This window comes from Thermomyces dupontii (assembly GCF_041956625.1).
Source record: "Thermomyces dupontii strain NRRL 2155 unplaced genomic scaffold VTN31scaffold_7, whole genome shotgun sequence".
Classification (NCBI taxonomy): domain Eukaryota; kingdom Fungi; phylum Ascomycota; class Eurotiomycetes; order Eurotiales; family Trichocomaceae; genus Thermomyces; species Thermomyces dupontii.
In genome coordinates, this window is record NW_027192313.1 from 317,914 (window position 1) to 333,959 (window position 16,046).

A 16,046-nucleotide genomic window follows, 5' to 3' on the forward strand; every position below is an offset into this window, starting at 1 on the left:
GGTCTCTACTGACCAACTCAACTTCCGCATTCCATGTTCTTCACGGCCATTGAAATGAGTCAAATCTATGGCCGACCAAGGCCCGATGGCGATACGAGTACTCCGTACCCAGGATAGGAATGCGGCCAGAGCGGAGCCATCGAGTGTTGGACAAGACCTAAAAATCGCCTTCAAAACTCAAAGAACTCATCATCATTCTTGATCAAGCCCACAGTCCAAGTGTTGTGGATAAATTGGAGTCACCGACGGCCAGATAGATGTTCTTGCATGGACTTTTCCTATGATGATGATGCGGCATTCACTCCGAAGATCTACAAAGTTAGAAACAAAGTTGGTGCACGGATCACATCGTGGAGCGAAAACACCATTGCAAAGGGCAAACTTAAACGGGACTCTCAGTCCCATTGGGTCCATTTTGGGCCCTTTGGAGGATTTTGTTTGACAAGTTTGACACCGGCGAATTGTTCCATCGTTTCTGTAGCGCGAGTGCTGCCGATCAGATACCGAGGATCAATGAAAAGATTTGATAACCGAGACTCCGAGATTGACGAGAATTCGCTTTTCACAATCCAGTATTCCAGTCAAGCGAAGAGAATACTAATTAACTACCTACAGTCACACTGCTGAAACGACTCCAAATCAATGGCCTAGATCGATGTATGGCATGATCCAATTTGTCCACCCAACAAGCCAGGATGCGAAGCTCAAGCGCAAATCCCATGGGAGAGATCAGAGTGGAACCCTGTCCTGGGCACAAAGTTCCAGACGGCTGGACACGGTTAATATTAAAAGGCTTCAGAGTGGGCGAGTTGTGGACATTGTTGGTGGGCAAATTGGCAATGACATTGTCGTCCTGGCGCCAGGTCGACGAGGACAATAATCAGTCAGAGTCTGAGGCATAGGTAAGGAAGTCTCGTTACCCATGGATTTCTGCTGAAGTGCTGATCATCATAAATGACTAGGTATAGTCAGTACTCCGTCTTTGATCAGCAAAGAGAATTGAGCTGCCAAGTAAGACTGCCAACTACAGTAGTAGGCCCTCTTACGACATCGTACTCGGATATAGCAAGTAGTATTTCGGCCGTATTATCGCTCAGTCTGGGCAAGCCGTTGACCGCCGGTGCCGGAGTGAGGATTCCCCTCCGAACAAACCGTAGAACCGTTTTACCACGTAAGCGAATCAATGGTGATTTCTGCCAGTCAGCATCCAAAGAGAAGGATTCAGCTTCTTGCATGCATGAGCCCAGAGTGGACGGCATGGCGACCGTCTCGGGCCGATGACAACCTGGCCCGCCAACCCCTGACGTCCAGTACACCTATCACGTCTGCCACTTCTGAAATGACACATCGTATACGACCTAACATGACGGTGGCCTATGAACGGTCCATCCCTGAGTACAAGTGTACGAAGCAGTATGTGACAGTATGAGTAGTATGTCACATGTGGCTTTTGCGACTAACGAGTTACGACCTTTGCACAGAGGGGCTGACTGACGATTATTATAAGGTCACTGTTAGTCTAGTCATCAGCGCTTTTACTTCAGCTCGAGACAGAAGGATGAGACATAACATAATCTTATCACTTTTCCTCTCCCGAGTACTATCCCTAACCCGACAAATAATGGCTTGGTACAGTACCCATTGCCGCTGGGAAAATGTTGTAGATGAAACTCAGCTTTAGAGCCCGTATCCTTTCCTAACAGTGCAGATATTCACTGAATCCTTCGCCCTCATTCGAATCAAACATGGGTGGTCAATGTCGAAGTGTCCTTGATGCCTGCAAAGAACGACTATCATACTCAAGCACAACGCTCGTGAATGTCTGGGAGAAACGCCCTCCACAGAAGTACTCGTATTGGTACTACGACGTCTGATGAAGATTTGGTAGGCGAAGTTTTCCGTAACAGTAGTATGTACGGAGTACTCCGTACCTAGTACCTGTTATTCAAGCAGCCAGTGCGCTCGACACGTTGGCTGCCGTGATCATTTGGCAACACGCTTCAGCAAGACGCTCGCTCGGTCGACTTGTTTAGAATTCTGTGCAAACGGAGTCGAATGTGCCTTCGCTAACTTATGCAATTGGCTTCTTATCCTGAAGATGGTTGAAGACCCTTGATGCTGAGGCTCAGCACAGGTACAAGAGACTCTTTGCAAAGCCTATCATAGCCACACTGCTCTTAGTCTTCGCCGCGAATGACAGGTTGCGCCACCAAAAGAGGTGGCAGAGCCACGGCAGCGCTTGCAAGTCGTTTCGTACCCTCTCTACGTATCCTGTTCGGTTTTTCCCTCCGCAGCAGCAGAGCTCCGCTCTGCGAAGTTGTGACGCAATAGGTCTAGCCTATGTATGATCACGTGATCTAGAGGCTGATTCACGTGCCAACAGGTTCAACAGCTGCTGCTTCAACTCCGTAGTCTTTATTCGAAGTGTCCTTGAGCTTTACTCTCGACATTCAGCGCGATGGTGAACGAAGTATACAAGGCATACGAGGAGCTGGCGCGTGAAGAGGACTTCAAGCCCCAGGATCAGAGAGACATCGTCGAGGGCAGCGTCACCTCCTGGCGAGAGCGTGCTGTCAGTCGCAATTTGCGCCGAACCCTGATCATCATCCTGGTGTGCTTTGTGGTCTACTTTTTTTACCTGAACCGCCTCTTTGTGAAAGTTGCCGGGGAACATGAACAGGCTGAGCATGCGGCTCAACAGATGGCTGCTCAGGCCGCGAATCCCTCGATAAAAGTGCCTCTAGAAGCACACATCATGAGCCAATGTCCGGATGCCCAGGATTGTCTCCAGCAGCTTGTTGTTCCGGCAATGGAGCGCATTAGTGATAAAGTGGATTTTCAGCTGTCATTTATCGGGAAGTCCGTGCCCCATTTCCCCTTTGCGAGCGATCTGCGTTAACAACGACGCCCACAGAATCTCGAACAAGACCTCAGACGTGGAATGCAAACATGGCCCGACCGAGTGTATTGGGAATATCCTCATGCTATGCGCTGCGAACCTCCCTTTCCCTCCTGACAACCCTTCCCAGCGGACGCCCACGATCCGGTCACTTGGCTTTGCCAATTGCCTGATCGGAGACTATAAGAAGATTCCTGAGCGAGGTTTCGTTGAGCACTGTGCGTCGGAGCATGGTATTGATTTTGATGCACTAAACGCTTGCGCAAGTCGTCAACATGGCGGCTTGGATGATCCGTCGGATCCCACTCCAGACGATCCAAGCGGCATTGCCCTATTGAGGTCGAGCGTGCAACATAGTGAGGAGGTTGGTGTCACTAAGAGCTGCACAGTACGTCTGGATGAAAAAGTATGGTGTATCCGAGATGACGCGCAATGGAAAGATTGCCCCCATGGGTCCAGTGTATCGAGTCTGGTGGACGAAATTGAGCGGCTATGGAAACTCAAGAATCCAAGGTGATTCCGTGAGATGTTTCTTAACGGAAGGTTTACTTGTTTTCCATCTTAAATTTGATATGATACCCAGTGCTGCACACGGCACCGATGAATGATAATCATTTGATTCTGATGAGTTCTGAAGTCCAGCTGATCTTTCTCGGCCTCTCCTTCAGTGAAGTGATTGTGGTGATTATGTTTTCTTTCGCACAAGATGCACAGAACTTGTTTCTTCCCCTAACCTCATTTGTGAAGATTGTTCACATAAGCCAGCAGTACCATCACGACTCTTCGTGATTCGATTTTGAGGCCGTGAATGCTGATCTCCACATGCAAACGCGTCTTTTTTTTTTTCTTGCTTTTTGTGAACTGGCACGCCTTGTCTTCCAGTTTTCACCCAGCTGCTCGTCATGTCAACTCCCACTGTGAACTCGTTTGGCTCGAGCTACCACGACGACATCATGGATCGGGTTATGGGCCTGGTTGCCAAATACAAGTCCATTGAAGAGCCGAGTCGAGCTCTTCGTGAGATCAGTCAAAAACCAAGCGTTCACGAGCTTCTGCATGATTTGATCCGTCACCAAGTGAAACTCATTCTTGGCCGTCCTCAGTCAATCGAGGATGGCTTTTTGACAGTGTACGACAGAGCTCTTGTAATCATCACGAAGAATGGCCGAGTTGTCGGCACCCTTGCCGCTGAGGAACTTTACATCGCCGCCTTCATTGGAGTTGATCCTCATATGCCTGGGCGGATGGTCGACGAGGTGATTGAAAAACACATTGCCCTCAAATCCATTTTAATCAGACGTCCGTGAGCTACTGTTGTCACGATTCTTATTGTTGTGCAGCTGACAATCTCAGGTGCAGTGGAAGCAAGTCACGCAGTTTCGCCCGAGGTCAGTGATGCCGGCCATGGTGCCCAGTGCGCAATCATTGCCCTTGAAAAGAGCGAAGCCGAGAATCAGGCTGATGTTGCCCGCATCCAAAACGATCCACGCCTTGACGAGAAGCTCAGGCGGATTGTCAATGTTTATCTCAAAGCTAGGCAAGATTTCAAAGATATCAATGATGATGACTTCGCCGAGAAGGCCAGTGCCGCACGCTTCCTCCGCGACAGCGCCGAGAATACCCTCAACTGCCTCCAGGCTCGTGGTCTTGATTCTCACTGGCTGGTCCCCGAGCTTGAAGCCGTGTTTGCACATGCTCGGGACAGAGCAGCCCAATTGCTTGGAGGGAGGAAGCGGCGATTCGAACTTTATGGGGAGGGCTCCGCCAAAAGACTTCGTGGTTCTGATTGCTATCGCCCCCTGTACGCCGACTCGTACTGGAGACTCCCTTGAGGCATCGATTGTAAGCAGAAATGGTGGTCATGTGATGGACCGATTCAAGCGAATCTGTTCCTAAAACATCCAGTGATTCCAATGCTTGTTCATTTTTGCTCTTGTTCTCAGACCTAGTTACAAACCCCCAGCCTCGGCTTTGTGCAGACTGAGCTCGAATGGGAACTTGTCAAGCTCCATTCTGCAGAAATTGATCGACAGACTAAGTTACTTAATTAGTAGCGAACTTTGATTTATACAAGTATCCTTGAACTTATTAGGAAACTAAGTAAACATCCCGTCCATTTGGAGCTCGACCTTCCTCCACGTGATATCAGTCTATCTGCAGTTTCGCATGCCAGACCCAACTCCCTCTCGTCAATTGCTATCAACAAGTGATCAATAGTATCTATCATGGTTGTTTGCTTATGTCATTGCTTGTTAGGATGAACTTGTTGGTTTTTTGACTCCCAATGAACCCTGGCAGGGACAGCTCCGATCCTGTGCGACATGTCGTACCCTGGACAACATTCGCCCTCCTCGTCCGATAGAGGAAATACGCCTTCGGCCAGTTCAAGTCCTCGATACGCTCCCAATGAGTCAAGCTCTCCGGACCGGGAGGGCGCGCCAAACCATCCTCAACCTCGGTCGGCGGACCTCCCTCCATTGAACACCAACCTCGACCAGAATGACGATCCGTCCGATGACTGGACGTCGAGAGGTGGCCTCTCGGACGACTCTGACGAGGGATATGACTCGGAGAGAATCTTCAAGCCGCCGGTGCGAACGTCCACACGCGGCCACAGTCGAGAGTACTCTCCAGAAGAGGAGCGGGAGGTCATCAAGAGGTTTGACAGACGACTGGTTCCATTCTTGGCTTTATTGTACATGCTTTCTTTTTTGGATCGTTCAAGTGAGTACTCGGGCAGGCCGATTTCATATTCTCCGTTCAATTGAATGAGCTGACCAACAATCGATGCAGATATTGGAAATGCAAAGATCGCAGGACTCACAGACGATCTCCGACTATCTTCTGCACAATACGAGTGGCTTCTAACGGCATTCTATATTACTTACATAGCTTTTGAGTGGATGACGTTGATGTACAAATTGGTGCCTGCACATATTTACATTCCCTTGTGCGTGGCTAGCTTTGGCCTGGTCGCTTCAATGCAGTGTCTCGCTACGTCCTTTTGGGCCATGGTCACCCTGAGAGCTCTCCTTGGGGCCTCTGAGGCAGCTTTTGGTCCCGGTGTGCCGTTCTACCTATCGTTGTTCTACAGGAGAGAGGAATTGGCCTACCGGACGGCACTTTTCATCTCGGCGGCTCCGCTGGCTTCCTCGTTCGCTAGCAGCCTCGCATGGTTGATTGTAAAACTGGGCAGTGCAGGCCCAATTGCCCCGTGGAGGCTGCTGTTTCTCGTTGAAGGCTTTCCGAGCGTCATTGTCGCAGTGTTTGCTTGGATGTTCATTCCCGATTCGCCGTCGCAGGCGAGGTTCCTCTCACGTCGGCAGCGCAAGGTCGCCAAGCTACGACTCCAGGAGATCAAGGTAAAACGTCATGAAACTTCAGAGACGTTCAATTGGAAAGCAGTAGGGGAAACGCTGCGTGATCCAAAGTCGTATCTCCCTGCTGTGAGTGGTCTCCTGTCCACTAGTTCTACAGTCCGCTAACACACGGGCCAGCTGATGTTTCTGGGCTGTAATGTGGCATTCAGCTCGATGCCAGTGTTTCTCCCAACAATTGTCAAAGAGTAGGATTTCCCGTAGCGCTGGTATGGGTGTTGCTGACCAAATGCTCCAAGCATGGGTTATTCTCCTCTGGCATCCCAAGCCCTCTCAGCGCCGCCGTTCCTGGTAGCGTTTGTAGTCGTCATCCTCACCGCGTCCTGGTCCGACCGAACTCGCACGCGCAGTCCATACTTGATCTTCCATGCGCTCTTGTCGAGCCTCTCGTATCTCGCGCTCGGCGTCGTTGGTTACTTCCACAATTACATTCCGAGCAAGTTGAACACTTTCATCCGCTATCTTTGCATTTTTCCAGCGACGTCCGGGTTCTTCTCCGCAGTCACCCTCATCATCACTTGGAGTATGGACAACCGCGTCGCGCACGAAGGGAAAGGCACCGGGGTCGCGATCCTAAATCTGATCGGCCAGTGTGGACCGCTGATCGGCACACGTCTTTACCCTGATGCGGACAGGCCGTGGTATGTGCGGGGCATGATGGTCTGCTTCGTTTTCATGATCTTTGTTGCTGCCCTGGCCGTCACATTACGATTGCTTTTGGCGCGGGCGAATCGCAGAGTCATCGAAGCGGAGAGACAAGTTGGAATTGAGATGGACACGCGAGCTGCCGAGAACGAGGGGCTGATGGGTGGGCATGAGTTCAATCGATTTACGTACATAATCTGAAGATGAGTTGTATCGAATCATCGACAGGAACTGTCGCCTGAAACATCGGAGACGTTATCGTCGTCTCCCAAGACTTGGAATAATTATTACCCGTCGGGATCGGGATCTCGAAGCATTTTCCTTGCCGCTGTTCCGGATACGTACTACTGTACAGTACAGTTTCAGTCTCGCCACCGTTTACCTTTTTCATGTCATACATAGATCTGATAACATCGGAGTTTCTCCGTTGTTGACTTTCACCGGACTCCCCCCACGGAGTGGTGGGTCCGATGCCAGATGTGGCGTTTTTGCCAAGCAGCGACTTCGGACGATTGATGCACACCCCCTTCATACATACCCCGTGACTTACCTATGGAACTAGACCATGAGCTCTCGACTCGTGAGGAACTGGAGGATGGCTCAGTCCATGCTCGATAGATCTACAGTACTCGGCCTATGTCCCTATGAGAAAGACATTGTGATTTGCTTTGGGTCTCGATTGAACGATTAGACGTTTCTATGTGTGCATTAGGGCCATGATAATCTAGATCTGTCTGAACGGCCGTTCCTGCTCGTTGCGAGTAATGCACTGTACATGCTGTGATCGATCCTGAGGACTCCGTATCATCCGAGCAACCATAACACAATGAAAGAGAAGTGCAAGTGGAGATACTCCGTACACCATCAAAAATGTGAATTATTCGTCCTCTTCAACCTCGGAACCCTCGGTCAGGGTCTGGACCGCGTTGACCGAATCTAACTTCATCAGCAATCGATCAACACCCGCTGGTTTACGCGGAATGTAGGCATTATTATTATTATTCATGATATTCTGCTGCTGCGCGGGGGAGAAGCCACCGATGGCAACCCCTTCGGAGGAGGACAACTTGCTGCCTTCCCCCGCGCGGCGATCGTCAATGTCGCGCAGTTTGACAATCAGGTCCTTGATGCCGCGCTCGATCGCGGACCGGGACGAGCGCAGTTCGTCCCACAGGGACCGTTCCTCCTGCGCGTAGTCGACGAGAGCGTCGACCACGCCGTCGTCGGCTTCCAGGTCGAGATTCCGCTGGACGGTGGCAATGCGTGTGACGAGGGCGATCAAGTGATCGATGCCGGTGAGGAAGCTGCGGAGACTGCTGGTGAAACTGGTTTCGGTAAGGAAGAGGGATTGGGTGAGGGAAATGAGGTACCGGCGGTGTGCGATGGTGACGGTTTCGGGGTCGTGCTGTTGCTGTTGCTGTTGCTGCTGGTAAGGGGGAAATAGGCCGAAACGCGGTGATTCAATTGCGCGCGCTGTGCCCGGGCGTGATTCCGTGCCCCGCCGGGATGATGCTTGCAGCCGTGAGGATGTTCCGGGTCGAGTTGCTGTTCCGGGCCGTGATGAGGTTGGAGGCCGGGACGAGGTGCCGGGTCGCGGCAAGGCTCCATTCTCGAGCCAGTATCGGAAGTGTTCCCAGCCTCCTTGTACTACCTCGCCTTGGAAGTACCCGCCAATCTCTGAAAGTACGAAGAGGGCAGCCGTTGCAGTAGCCCAGATGGCCCGCATCTGTACGTTCCTCGCATTGTGCCGTTCTCGCTGTGCCCGAAGACGAAACTCCCCACCTCGAGTGTTGCTTCGTGGAGGTCCCCAGGGGCTAGGGTGTATCCGTCGCATCGCCGTATGTTTCCACAGGTTGCTCAGGCGAATCTGCGCCCGCCGGATACCAAGGAGATACGAATGGATTTTGGAATAAACAGCGGTTTCCGATTGGGAGAGGAACAGGTCGACAGGAGGTTGCACTCGTAATGTCAAGGACGTTGGCGTCGGAAATAAAAGATCATCAAACGAGATCCTGGAAATCTCTGCCGCGAAACTGCTGCTGCGCGAGTCTCGAGACGGAGTCACCGCCCGGTTGGACTTGTTGACGGTCAGCTGCAGTAGATTTCGCGCAAGATCCAGTCCCTCATCTACGGGGTCATCTTCGTTCTTGAGTGAGGACAGTTCCGACCATGTCTGGGCTAATACAGCGGCAACTTCTCCTTCTTTGATGCCGACTCCATCAAGTCCCCTTCTGGTGCCCGTGTTCTGATGTCGGGCCTGGACTCGTGCATCTGCATGGGCCACCAAAGCCATGACGAATTCGCCTCGTCCTAGGAGGAGAAAATCATGAATCAATGACAACACCTCGACAATTCTTGGAAGGGGCAGAAGTTTCGAGAGCGATGTTTGCGACAATGACTGTCTAATCTCCGTGACAGCCTTTGTTAGGGCGGTCGAGGAGATAGGAGACTTCAACGAGGATAAATGCTGAATATGTTCATTGTCGAGCGAGACACCGGTCACAGACCCCGAGCTTGTATCAAGAGTAGAGCGATTACGACGTCCTCTGATGCGATTCAATGACTTCCCAATAAAAAGAATGGACGCAGCGGTAGCACTCGAAACGAAGGTTGGCAGTAGGTCGGACCGTATGGAGAAATCCGAGACTCCTCGAGACGATTCAAGCTCATCTCCTGCGTCCTCAGGCGCCCTAGCTTGAATGAAGAAGTCATCTTTCCCAAACGTCGGCAGGTCTCCGTAGAGCAACCACACCGACAACTGCCGCAGCCACGCAGTCTCTGCAGCTCGGACCAGCTGCAGCGCGATTTCCTCCAAATCTCCATAGCCTGTGTGAGACTCTCCCCGCAAATAGTCTATGACCTTTGCACCAGTGCTCGGAGACCCGTCTGCGTTTTCCTCGGGTTGAATGAAATGTGCAACCTGCCACAACCATTCTAGCCTTCGTGTCCACGGTGCAAACTCAGAGACAATGATGGAAAGAGGAACAATGCCATAACCGCCCACATAGCTGCTGTCTTTGGCAAGTACCGCTTTTTCCACCTCCAGGATTTTTTTTTGAAATTTGCCCAGCTGCACCGTGGCGATGGCGGATGAGACCGCACGACAGATCGGCGACGGATGGGTAGACGAGATCCGAGCGGTATGAGCGCGGAGCCGAGCGTGTAGCCGACTCAGATGTGCCAGAGATGCGAGTAGGGCCTTTTCCGGCGGCGATAACAGAGGGATGGGTCCAGGCGCTGCTCCAGTTTTGCCCAGTTCAGGATCAACAAGCGGCGATGGCTGGCCTGAGAGGACGAGGAGGATTTCGTGGAGCATCGTGTAGTGTGCAATGGGGAAACTGGCATTTATTTCCAATACTCAGGCGCTTTGCGTTCTTTGTTTATCTTTGCACGATGCACAGTTCCTGCCACTCAGACGATGATGCACGCGTGCGCGTATACCTCCGTTAAGTGGTCAAAAGGCGTCTTCTGAACGCGTGAACGCCCGAATAAACAGTAGCCCTACACATGCTTCAATATGCACACTTCCTCACCGGGCTGATCATACCCATTTATTGGTGATTGAGCCAGCCTCGACCAGCTTCATACAACGAGTAGATAGTACCTCCGTAAGACAGTACTGTACTCGCGTTTTGATGAACAATGAGATTCCTGATGCCTGAGGCATCAGTATGGTTGGCGGGGCTGAACAACGTTCAGCCAATCATGGTGCAGCACTGCCCAACTCTTACGTAGAGGCAACGGGTCTCTGGGGATTATGTAATGAGCAGTCAACTTGAATAGCTTCACGATTCATCACGGTTCCTCTCGTTTCTTCTCTACTACAGACAATCGTTCTGCTTTCGGTCCATCAGTCCAGCCCGAGAATCGGCTGATCAAATCCTCCCGGGTTTGACTTGGACATTCCTTTGTTGACCATCACCGCTACTCACCCCGCTTCTCCCCCTCATCCAGGACGACGAGCCTTAATTGCTGGAAAGTCTTGCTGGATCAGAGGCAAGACTTTCCATTCCGCAGTTTGCCAACATTCATTCCCACAAGGACATTCCGGAGATTACCACGCCGGTCAAGCGAAAGGCTCCCGCCGACCCAGAAGTCGTTCGACCGGTGAAGAAGACCATGACGGTAAGGACTGATTTCTAATCAACTGCCCGCTGACATGCGGGACCACAACCTCGCGTGATGGCCGGGTGGTTTGGATTTCAACTTACTGACAGCATCCACAGGACGGCAAAATGCAGCTGGATAACCCACAGGAAACGGTGGAGTTGATCAAGAGTGGGGAGATTGATGAGTCGCTGTACAGCAGACAACTGTAAGTCTGAGGTCTACCTTACCAGTAGGATATCACACCGACGTGGTGTTCTTTAGTTACGTCCTTGGCCATGAAGCGATGAAGCGGATGGGCACGTCCAACGTGCTCATCGCCGGACTCAAGGGCCTCGGCGTCGAGATTGGTATGTTCCGCTAGAGGTATTGGAAACTATGGTGTGGCATCAAGCTAACTGCAACAGCCAAAAATGTGGCTCTAGCTGGCGTTAAGTCACTTACGCTCTTTGACCCCAACCCGGTCGCCATCGCAGATCTATCTTCTCAGTTCTTCCTTCAAACTGAAGACGTCGGCAAACGTCGGGCAGATGTAACCGCGCCGCGAATTTCCGAGCTCAACCCTTACGTGCCGGTCACCGTCTTCGAGTCTGACAGCTTGACAGCGGACCTGTCGTTGTTGAAGCGATTCCAGGTCGTAGTCCTCACCAACACGCCGCTGAAGGATCAGTTGTTGATTTCCGATTTCTGCCACGCTAATGGCATTTACGTCGTCATCACTGATACCTTCGGGCTTTTCGGGTACCTCTTCAATGACTTTGGGAAGAACTTCACCGTTGGTGACCCTACCGGCGAGGAGCCCGTTAGTGGGATCGTCGCCAACATTGACGAGACCGGGCTTGTGTCCGCCCTCGACGAAAGCCGGCACGGTCTCGAGGATGGTGACTATGTGACTTTTACCGAAGTCAAGGGGATGGAGGGCTTGAATAACAGCGATCCTCGGAAAGTTACAGTCAAGGGCCCTTACACGTTCTCAATCGGTGACGTGTCTGGTCTCGGCGAATACCAAGGTGGCGGTCTCTTCCAACAGGTGAAGATGCCAAAGTTCATCGATTTCCAGCCCCTGCGCGAGCAGTTGAAGAACCCGCAACTGGTGATCTCAGACTTCGCCAAGTTTGACCGTCCTCTACAACTGCACGTCGGCATCCAGGCTCTGCACCATTTCGCAGAGGCCCACAACGGAGAGTTCCCCCGGCCCCATAATGAGGCAGATGCCGAGGAGGTTCTCAAGTTCGCCAAAGATATCGCTTCGGAAGGCGAAGAAAAGGTCGAGCTGGATGACAAACTCATCAAGGAACTCAGTTATCAAGCTCGTGGTGATCTCAACCCACTGGCAACCTTCTTCGGCGGTCTCGCTGCCCAAGAGGTCCTCAAGAGTGTTTCTGGCAAATTCCATCCCGTCGTCCAGTGGGTGTACTTTGACTCGCTCGAGTCCTTGCCGGAGTCCGTCACCCGCAACGAGGAGACATGCAAGCCTCTTGGAACTCGATATGACGGCCAGATTGCAGTTTTCGGAAGGGGTTTCCAGGAAAAACTGTCTAACATCAACACGTTCCTCGTCGGAGCTGGTGCCATTGGTTGCGAGATGCTCAAGAACTGGGCCATGATTGGTCTCGGCGTCGGGCCCAAGGGCAAGATCCGTGTCACAGACATGGATCAGATCGAACGGAGCAATCTCAACCGCCAGTTCCTGTTCCGCAGCAATGACGTGGGTAAGCTGAAGAGCGATTGCGCGTCGGCTGCAGTCCAGGGAATGAATCCCGAATTGCGTGGAAAGATCGTCACGTTCCGGGATCGCGTTGGCGCCGATACGGAAGACATTTTTAACGAGCAGTTCTGGAGTGAGCTCGATCTGGTCACTAATGCCCTGGACAACGTTGATGCCCGGACGTACGTCGATCGCCGGTGCGTCTTCTTCCGTAAGCCGTTGCTCGAGAGCGGAACGCTCGGCACGAAGGGCAACACCCAGGTTGTCCTGCCGTATGTGACCGAGTCGTACTCTAGCTCTCAAGATCCTCCAGAGAAGTCGTTCCCAATGTGCACGATCAAGAGTTTCCCCAACCGGATTGAGCACACCATTGCTTGGGCTCGTGATCTCTTCCAGACCTACTTTGTTGGTCCCCCGGAGGCTGTCAACCAGTACCTCTCGCAACCAAACTACATTGAGCAGACGCTGAAGCAGGCTGGGAACGAGAAGCAGACGTTGGAGCAGCTCCACAGCTTCCTCGTGACTGATAAGCCTCTCAGCTTCGATGACTGCATTGTCTGGGCCCGTCATCAGTTTGAGGCGCAGTTCAACAATGCCATTCAGCAGCTGCTCTACAACTTCCCGCGAGACGCAAAGACCTCCAGTGGCCAGCCATTCTGGTCCGGGCCTAAGCGCGCTCCCACTCCGCTCAAGTTTGACAGCTCCAACCCGACTCATATGAACTTCATTGTAGCGGCGGCCAACCTACATGCCTTCAACTACGGCATCAAGGCTCCTCGCGTCGACAAGGACTACTATCGAAAGGTTGCGGACAACGTGATCATTCCCGAGTTTACTCCTAGCTCGAACGTCAAAATTCAGGCCGATGACAACGAACCCGATCCCAACGCGCAGTCGGGCTCTATCGACGACAGCGAAGAGCTCAAGAAGATCGTCGCGTCGCTGCCGTCGCCGAAGAACCTGGCTGGCTTCCGCCTGATTCCGGTCGAGTTTGAAAAGGATGATGACACCAACTATCACATCGACTTCATCACCGCTGCTAGTAACCTGCGTGCGGAGAATTACGACATTCCTCCGGCCGATCGGCATAAGACCAAGTTCATTGCTGGCAAGATCATCCCCGCCATTGCCACGACCACTGCTCTGGTTACGGGCTTGGTTATTCTCGAGCTCTACAAGATTATCGATGGCAAGAAAGACATTCAGAAGTACAAGAACGGCTTCGTTAACCTGGCGCTACCGTTCTTTGGCTTCAGCGAGCCCATTGCCAGCCCCAAGGGCAAGTACCTGGGCAAGAAGGGCGAGGTCAAGATTGACAAGCTCTGGGATCGGTTTGAGGTGGAGGACATTACCCTTCAGCAATTCCTGGACTACTTCTCCGAGCTAGGTCTGAACGTGACCATGGTCAGCTCTGGCGTGAGCTTGCTGTATGCCAGCTTCTACCCGCCTTCGAAGCTGAAGGACCGTTTGCCTTTGAAGTATGTATCGTACGTGTGTTCTATGTTCCGGATCTGTACTAACAAGGCACCAGGATGAGCAAGTTGGTCGAGCATGTCAGCAAGAAGCCGGTTCCGGCGCATCAGAAGAACGTTATCTTTGAGGTCACAGCCGAAGATCAGACAGAGGAGGATGTCGAGATTCCGTATGTGATGGTGAAACTGTAGTGGCGGGTTGACTCCTTTGATCGCGGTATAGTTAGCTTAATCGGTAGTACTAGCATAGAAAACATGATGAATCCCTTCTCGAGTACTGCACTTTAGACATCTTGTAATTGCACCTTGAGCAGCTTTTGCACATGACATGGCAAGCTGGCTTACAGATTCCCTAATTGGGTAAGCAACCTTAGTAATTAGGGCATTGTGTTAAGACTGAGCGCGCAAGACGTCATCTCGGAGAACCCCTCATTATCAATCATGCTCCTCATAATCCAAGCCTTATCCAAGCGACTGATCCTTCCACGGAAACTATCAATCAGAACCATGACGGTATGAACAACCCCAGCAAATTGCCCCAACTCAAGCTGACAACTCTGGAATGATCAGACCAAGCAAGGAGACAGCATCCTCAACTGGGTACACCCCCAGGACAAGACGGGAGAATTCAAGCGGGCCGCGTCGCAGTTCCGCAATTTCATTTCCAGGGAGCCTGGGGCGCAATATCCGCCGGAGAAGGACCGGTATCATCTCTTTGTGTCGTATGCTTGTCCATGGGGTATGTGGCAGTAATTATTCTCCAGATGATAATCCACTGCAGGGGGGGGGGAGGCCGATACTAACAAATGTTTAGCCCACAGAACGTTGATCACGAGGAAGCTCAAGGGGCTGGAGGATATCATTGCTGTGACATGTGTTCATTGGCATATGGGTGAAAAAGGTACGTACGGCTTCTGCAGCTGTATGTTACGAGGGAAGTTGATGGGAAGTACTAATCGTCGAGAGTATAGGATGGCGCTTCGTCACGCCCGATGAGCAACTCCCCAGCGAGTATGTGCACCCTAATCCGGTGCATCCCGAGTACACCCATCTGCGAGACATCTACTTGTCGGTGGAGCCGGAGTATCAGGGCCGGTTCACTGTGCCGATGCTCTATGACACCAAGACTAAAACGATCGTGAGCAACGAGGTAAATTCCTTGCACCTCTTTTTATCATTTTTTTATCCGAAACTAATATAGCATCTACTACCTAGAGCTCCGAAATCATCCGCATGTTCTACTACGAATTCGACGACCTCATCGCCCCGGAATACCGCAAAGTCGACCTCTTCCCCCCTGCCCTCCGCAGCGACATCGAAGCCACCAACGAATGGGTCTACAACGACGTCAACAACGGCGTCTACAAATCCGGCTTCGCCACCACGCAGGAAGCATACGACAAAGCGGTCGTCTCCCTCTTCGCGGCGCTGGACCGGATCGAGGCCCATCTGGCCACGAGGCAGGAACAAGGCAAGATTTATTTCTACGGGGATGCCGTCACCGAGGCGGATATCCGGCTCTACCCGACCATCGTCCGGTTTGATCCCGTGTATGTGCAGCATTTCAAGACGAATCTGAGGGATATTCGCTCGGGATATCCCGCGATTCATAGATGGTTGAGGCATTTGTACTGGGATATTCCCGCGTTCAGGGAGACGACGCAGTTCGAGCATATCAAGAAGCATTATACAAAGTCGCATCGGCAGATAAATCAGTTCAGTATCACGCCGATGGGGCCGGTGCCGGATATTCTGCCAAAGGACCAGGAGGTTAATGCGGTGAAGAAGTGAACTTTTTTTTATCTCCCTCTGTGGTTATTCTATCTGGGATCTACCTA

The 16,046-nt window shown here is 51.9% G+C and overlaps 6 protein-coding genes across 6 annotated transcripts; 5 read left to right on the plus strand and 1 right to left on the minus strand.

The window, feature by feature from the left end:
- Positions 1–2,458: 2,458 nt before the first annotated feature.
- On the plus strand, positions 2,459–3,416 carry VTN31DRAFT_6439 (uncharacterized protein; the record flags this gene model as incomplete). Its single annotated transcript, XM_069407049.1, has 2 exons — positions 2,459–2,859; positions 2,915–3,416. 2 exons carry the CDS (start codon positions 2,459–2,461, stop codon positions 3,414–3,416), a joined length of 903 nt encoding a protein of 300 aa, XP_069258614.1.
- A 385-nt stretch (positions 3,417–3,801) lies between these two features.
- VTN31DRAFT_6440 (uncharacterized protein) lies at positions 3,802–4,731 on the plus strand (the record flags this gene model as incomplete). Its single annotated transcript, XM_069407051.1, has 2 exons — positions 3,802–4,198; positions 4,259–4,731. The coding sequence occupies 2 exons, from the start codon at positions 3,802–3,804 to the stop codon at positions 4,729–4,731; spliced, it is 870 nt and encodes a 289-aa protein (XP_069258615.1).
- A 489-nt stretch (positions 4,732–5,220) lies between these two features.
- On the plus strand, positions 5,221–7,122 carry VTN31DRAFT_6441 (uncharacterized protein; the record flags this gene model as incomplete). Its single annotated transcript, XM_069407052.1, has 4 exons — positions 5,221–5,623; positions 5,693–6,345; positions 6,397–6,464; positions 6,516–7,122. The coding sequence occupies 4 exons, from the start codon at positions 5,221–5,223 to the stop codon at positions 7,120–7,122; spliced, it is 1,731 nt and encodes a 576-aa protein (XP_069258616.1).
- A 676-nt stretch (positions 7,123–7,798) lies between these two features.
- VTN31DRAFT_6442 (uncharacterized protein) lies at positions 7,799–10,237 on the minus strand (the record flags this gene model as incomplete). Its single annotated transcript, XM_069407053.1, has 1 exon — positions 7,799–10,237. One exon carries the CDS (start codon positions 10,235–10,237, stop codon positions 7,799–7,801), a length of 2,439 nt encoding a protein of 812 aa, XP_069258617.1.
- An 803-nt stretch (positions 10,238–11,040) lies between these two features.
- On the plus strand, positions 11,041–14,400 carry VTN31DRAFT_6443 (uncharacterized protein; the record flags this gene model as incomplete). The annotated part of the gene is made up of 5 exons (XM_069407054.1): positions 11,041–11,046; positions 11,148–11,236; positions 11,293–11,378; positions 11,436–14,214; positions 14,268–14,400. 5 exons carry the CDS (start codon positions 11,041–11,043, stop codon positions 14,398–14,400), a joined length of 3,093 nt encoding a protein of 1,030 aa, XP_069258618.1.
- Positions 14,401–14,715: 315 nt separating this feature from the next.
- Positions 14,716–15,999, plus strand: VTN31DRAFT_6444 (uncharacterized protein; the record flags this gene model as incomplete). The annotated part of the gene is made up of 5 exons (XM_069407055.1): positions 14,716–14,721; positions 14,779–14,947; positions 15,023–15,109; positions 15,180–15,358; positions 15,424–15,999. The coding sequence occupies 5 exons, from the start codon at positions 14,716–14,718 to the stop codon at positions 15,997–15,999; spliced, it is 1,017 nt and encodes a 338-aa protein (XP_069258619.1).
- Between the last annotated feature and the right edge of the window lie 47 nt (positions 16,000–16,046).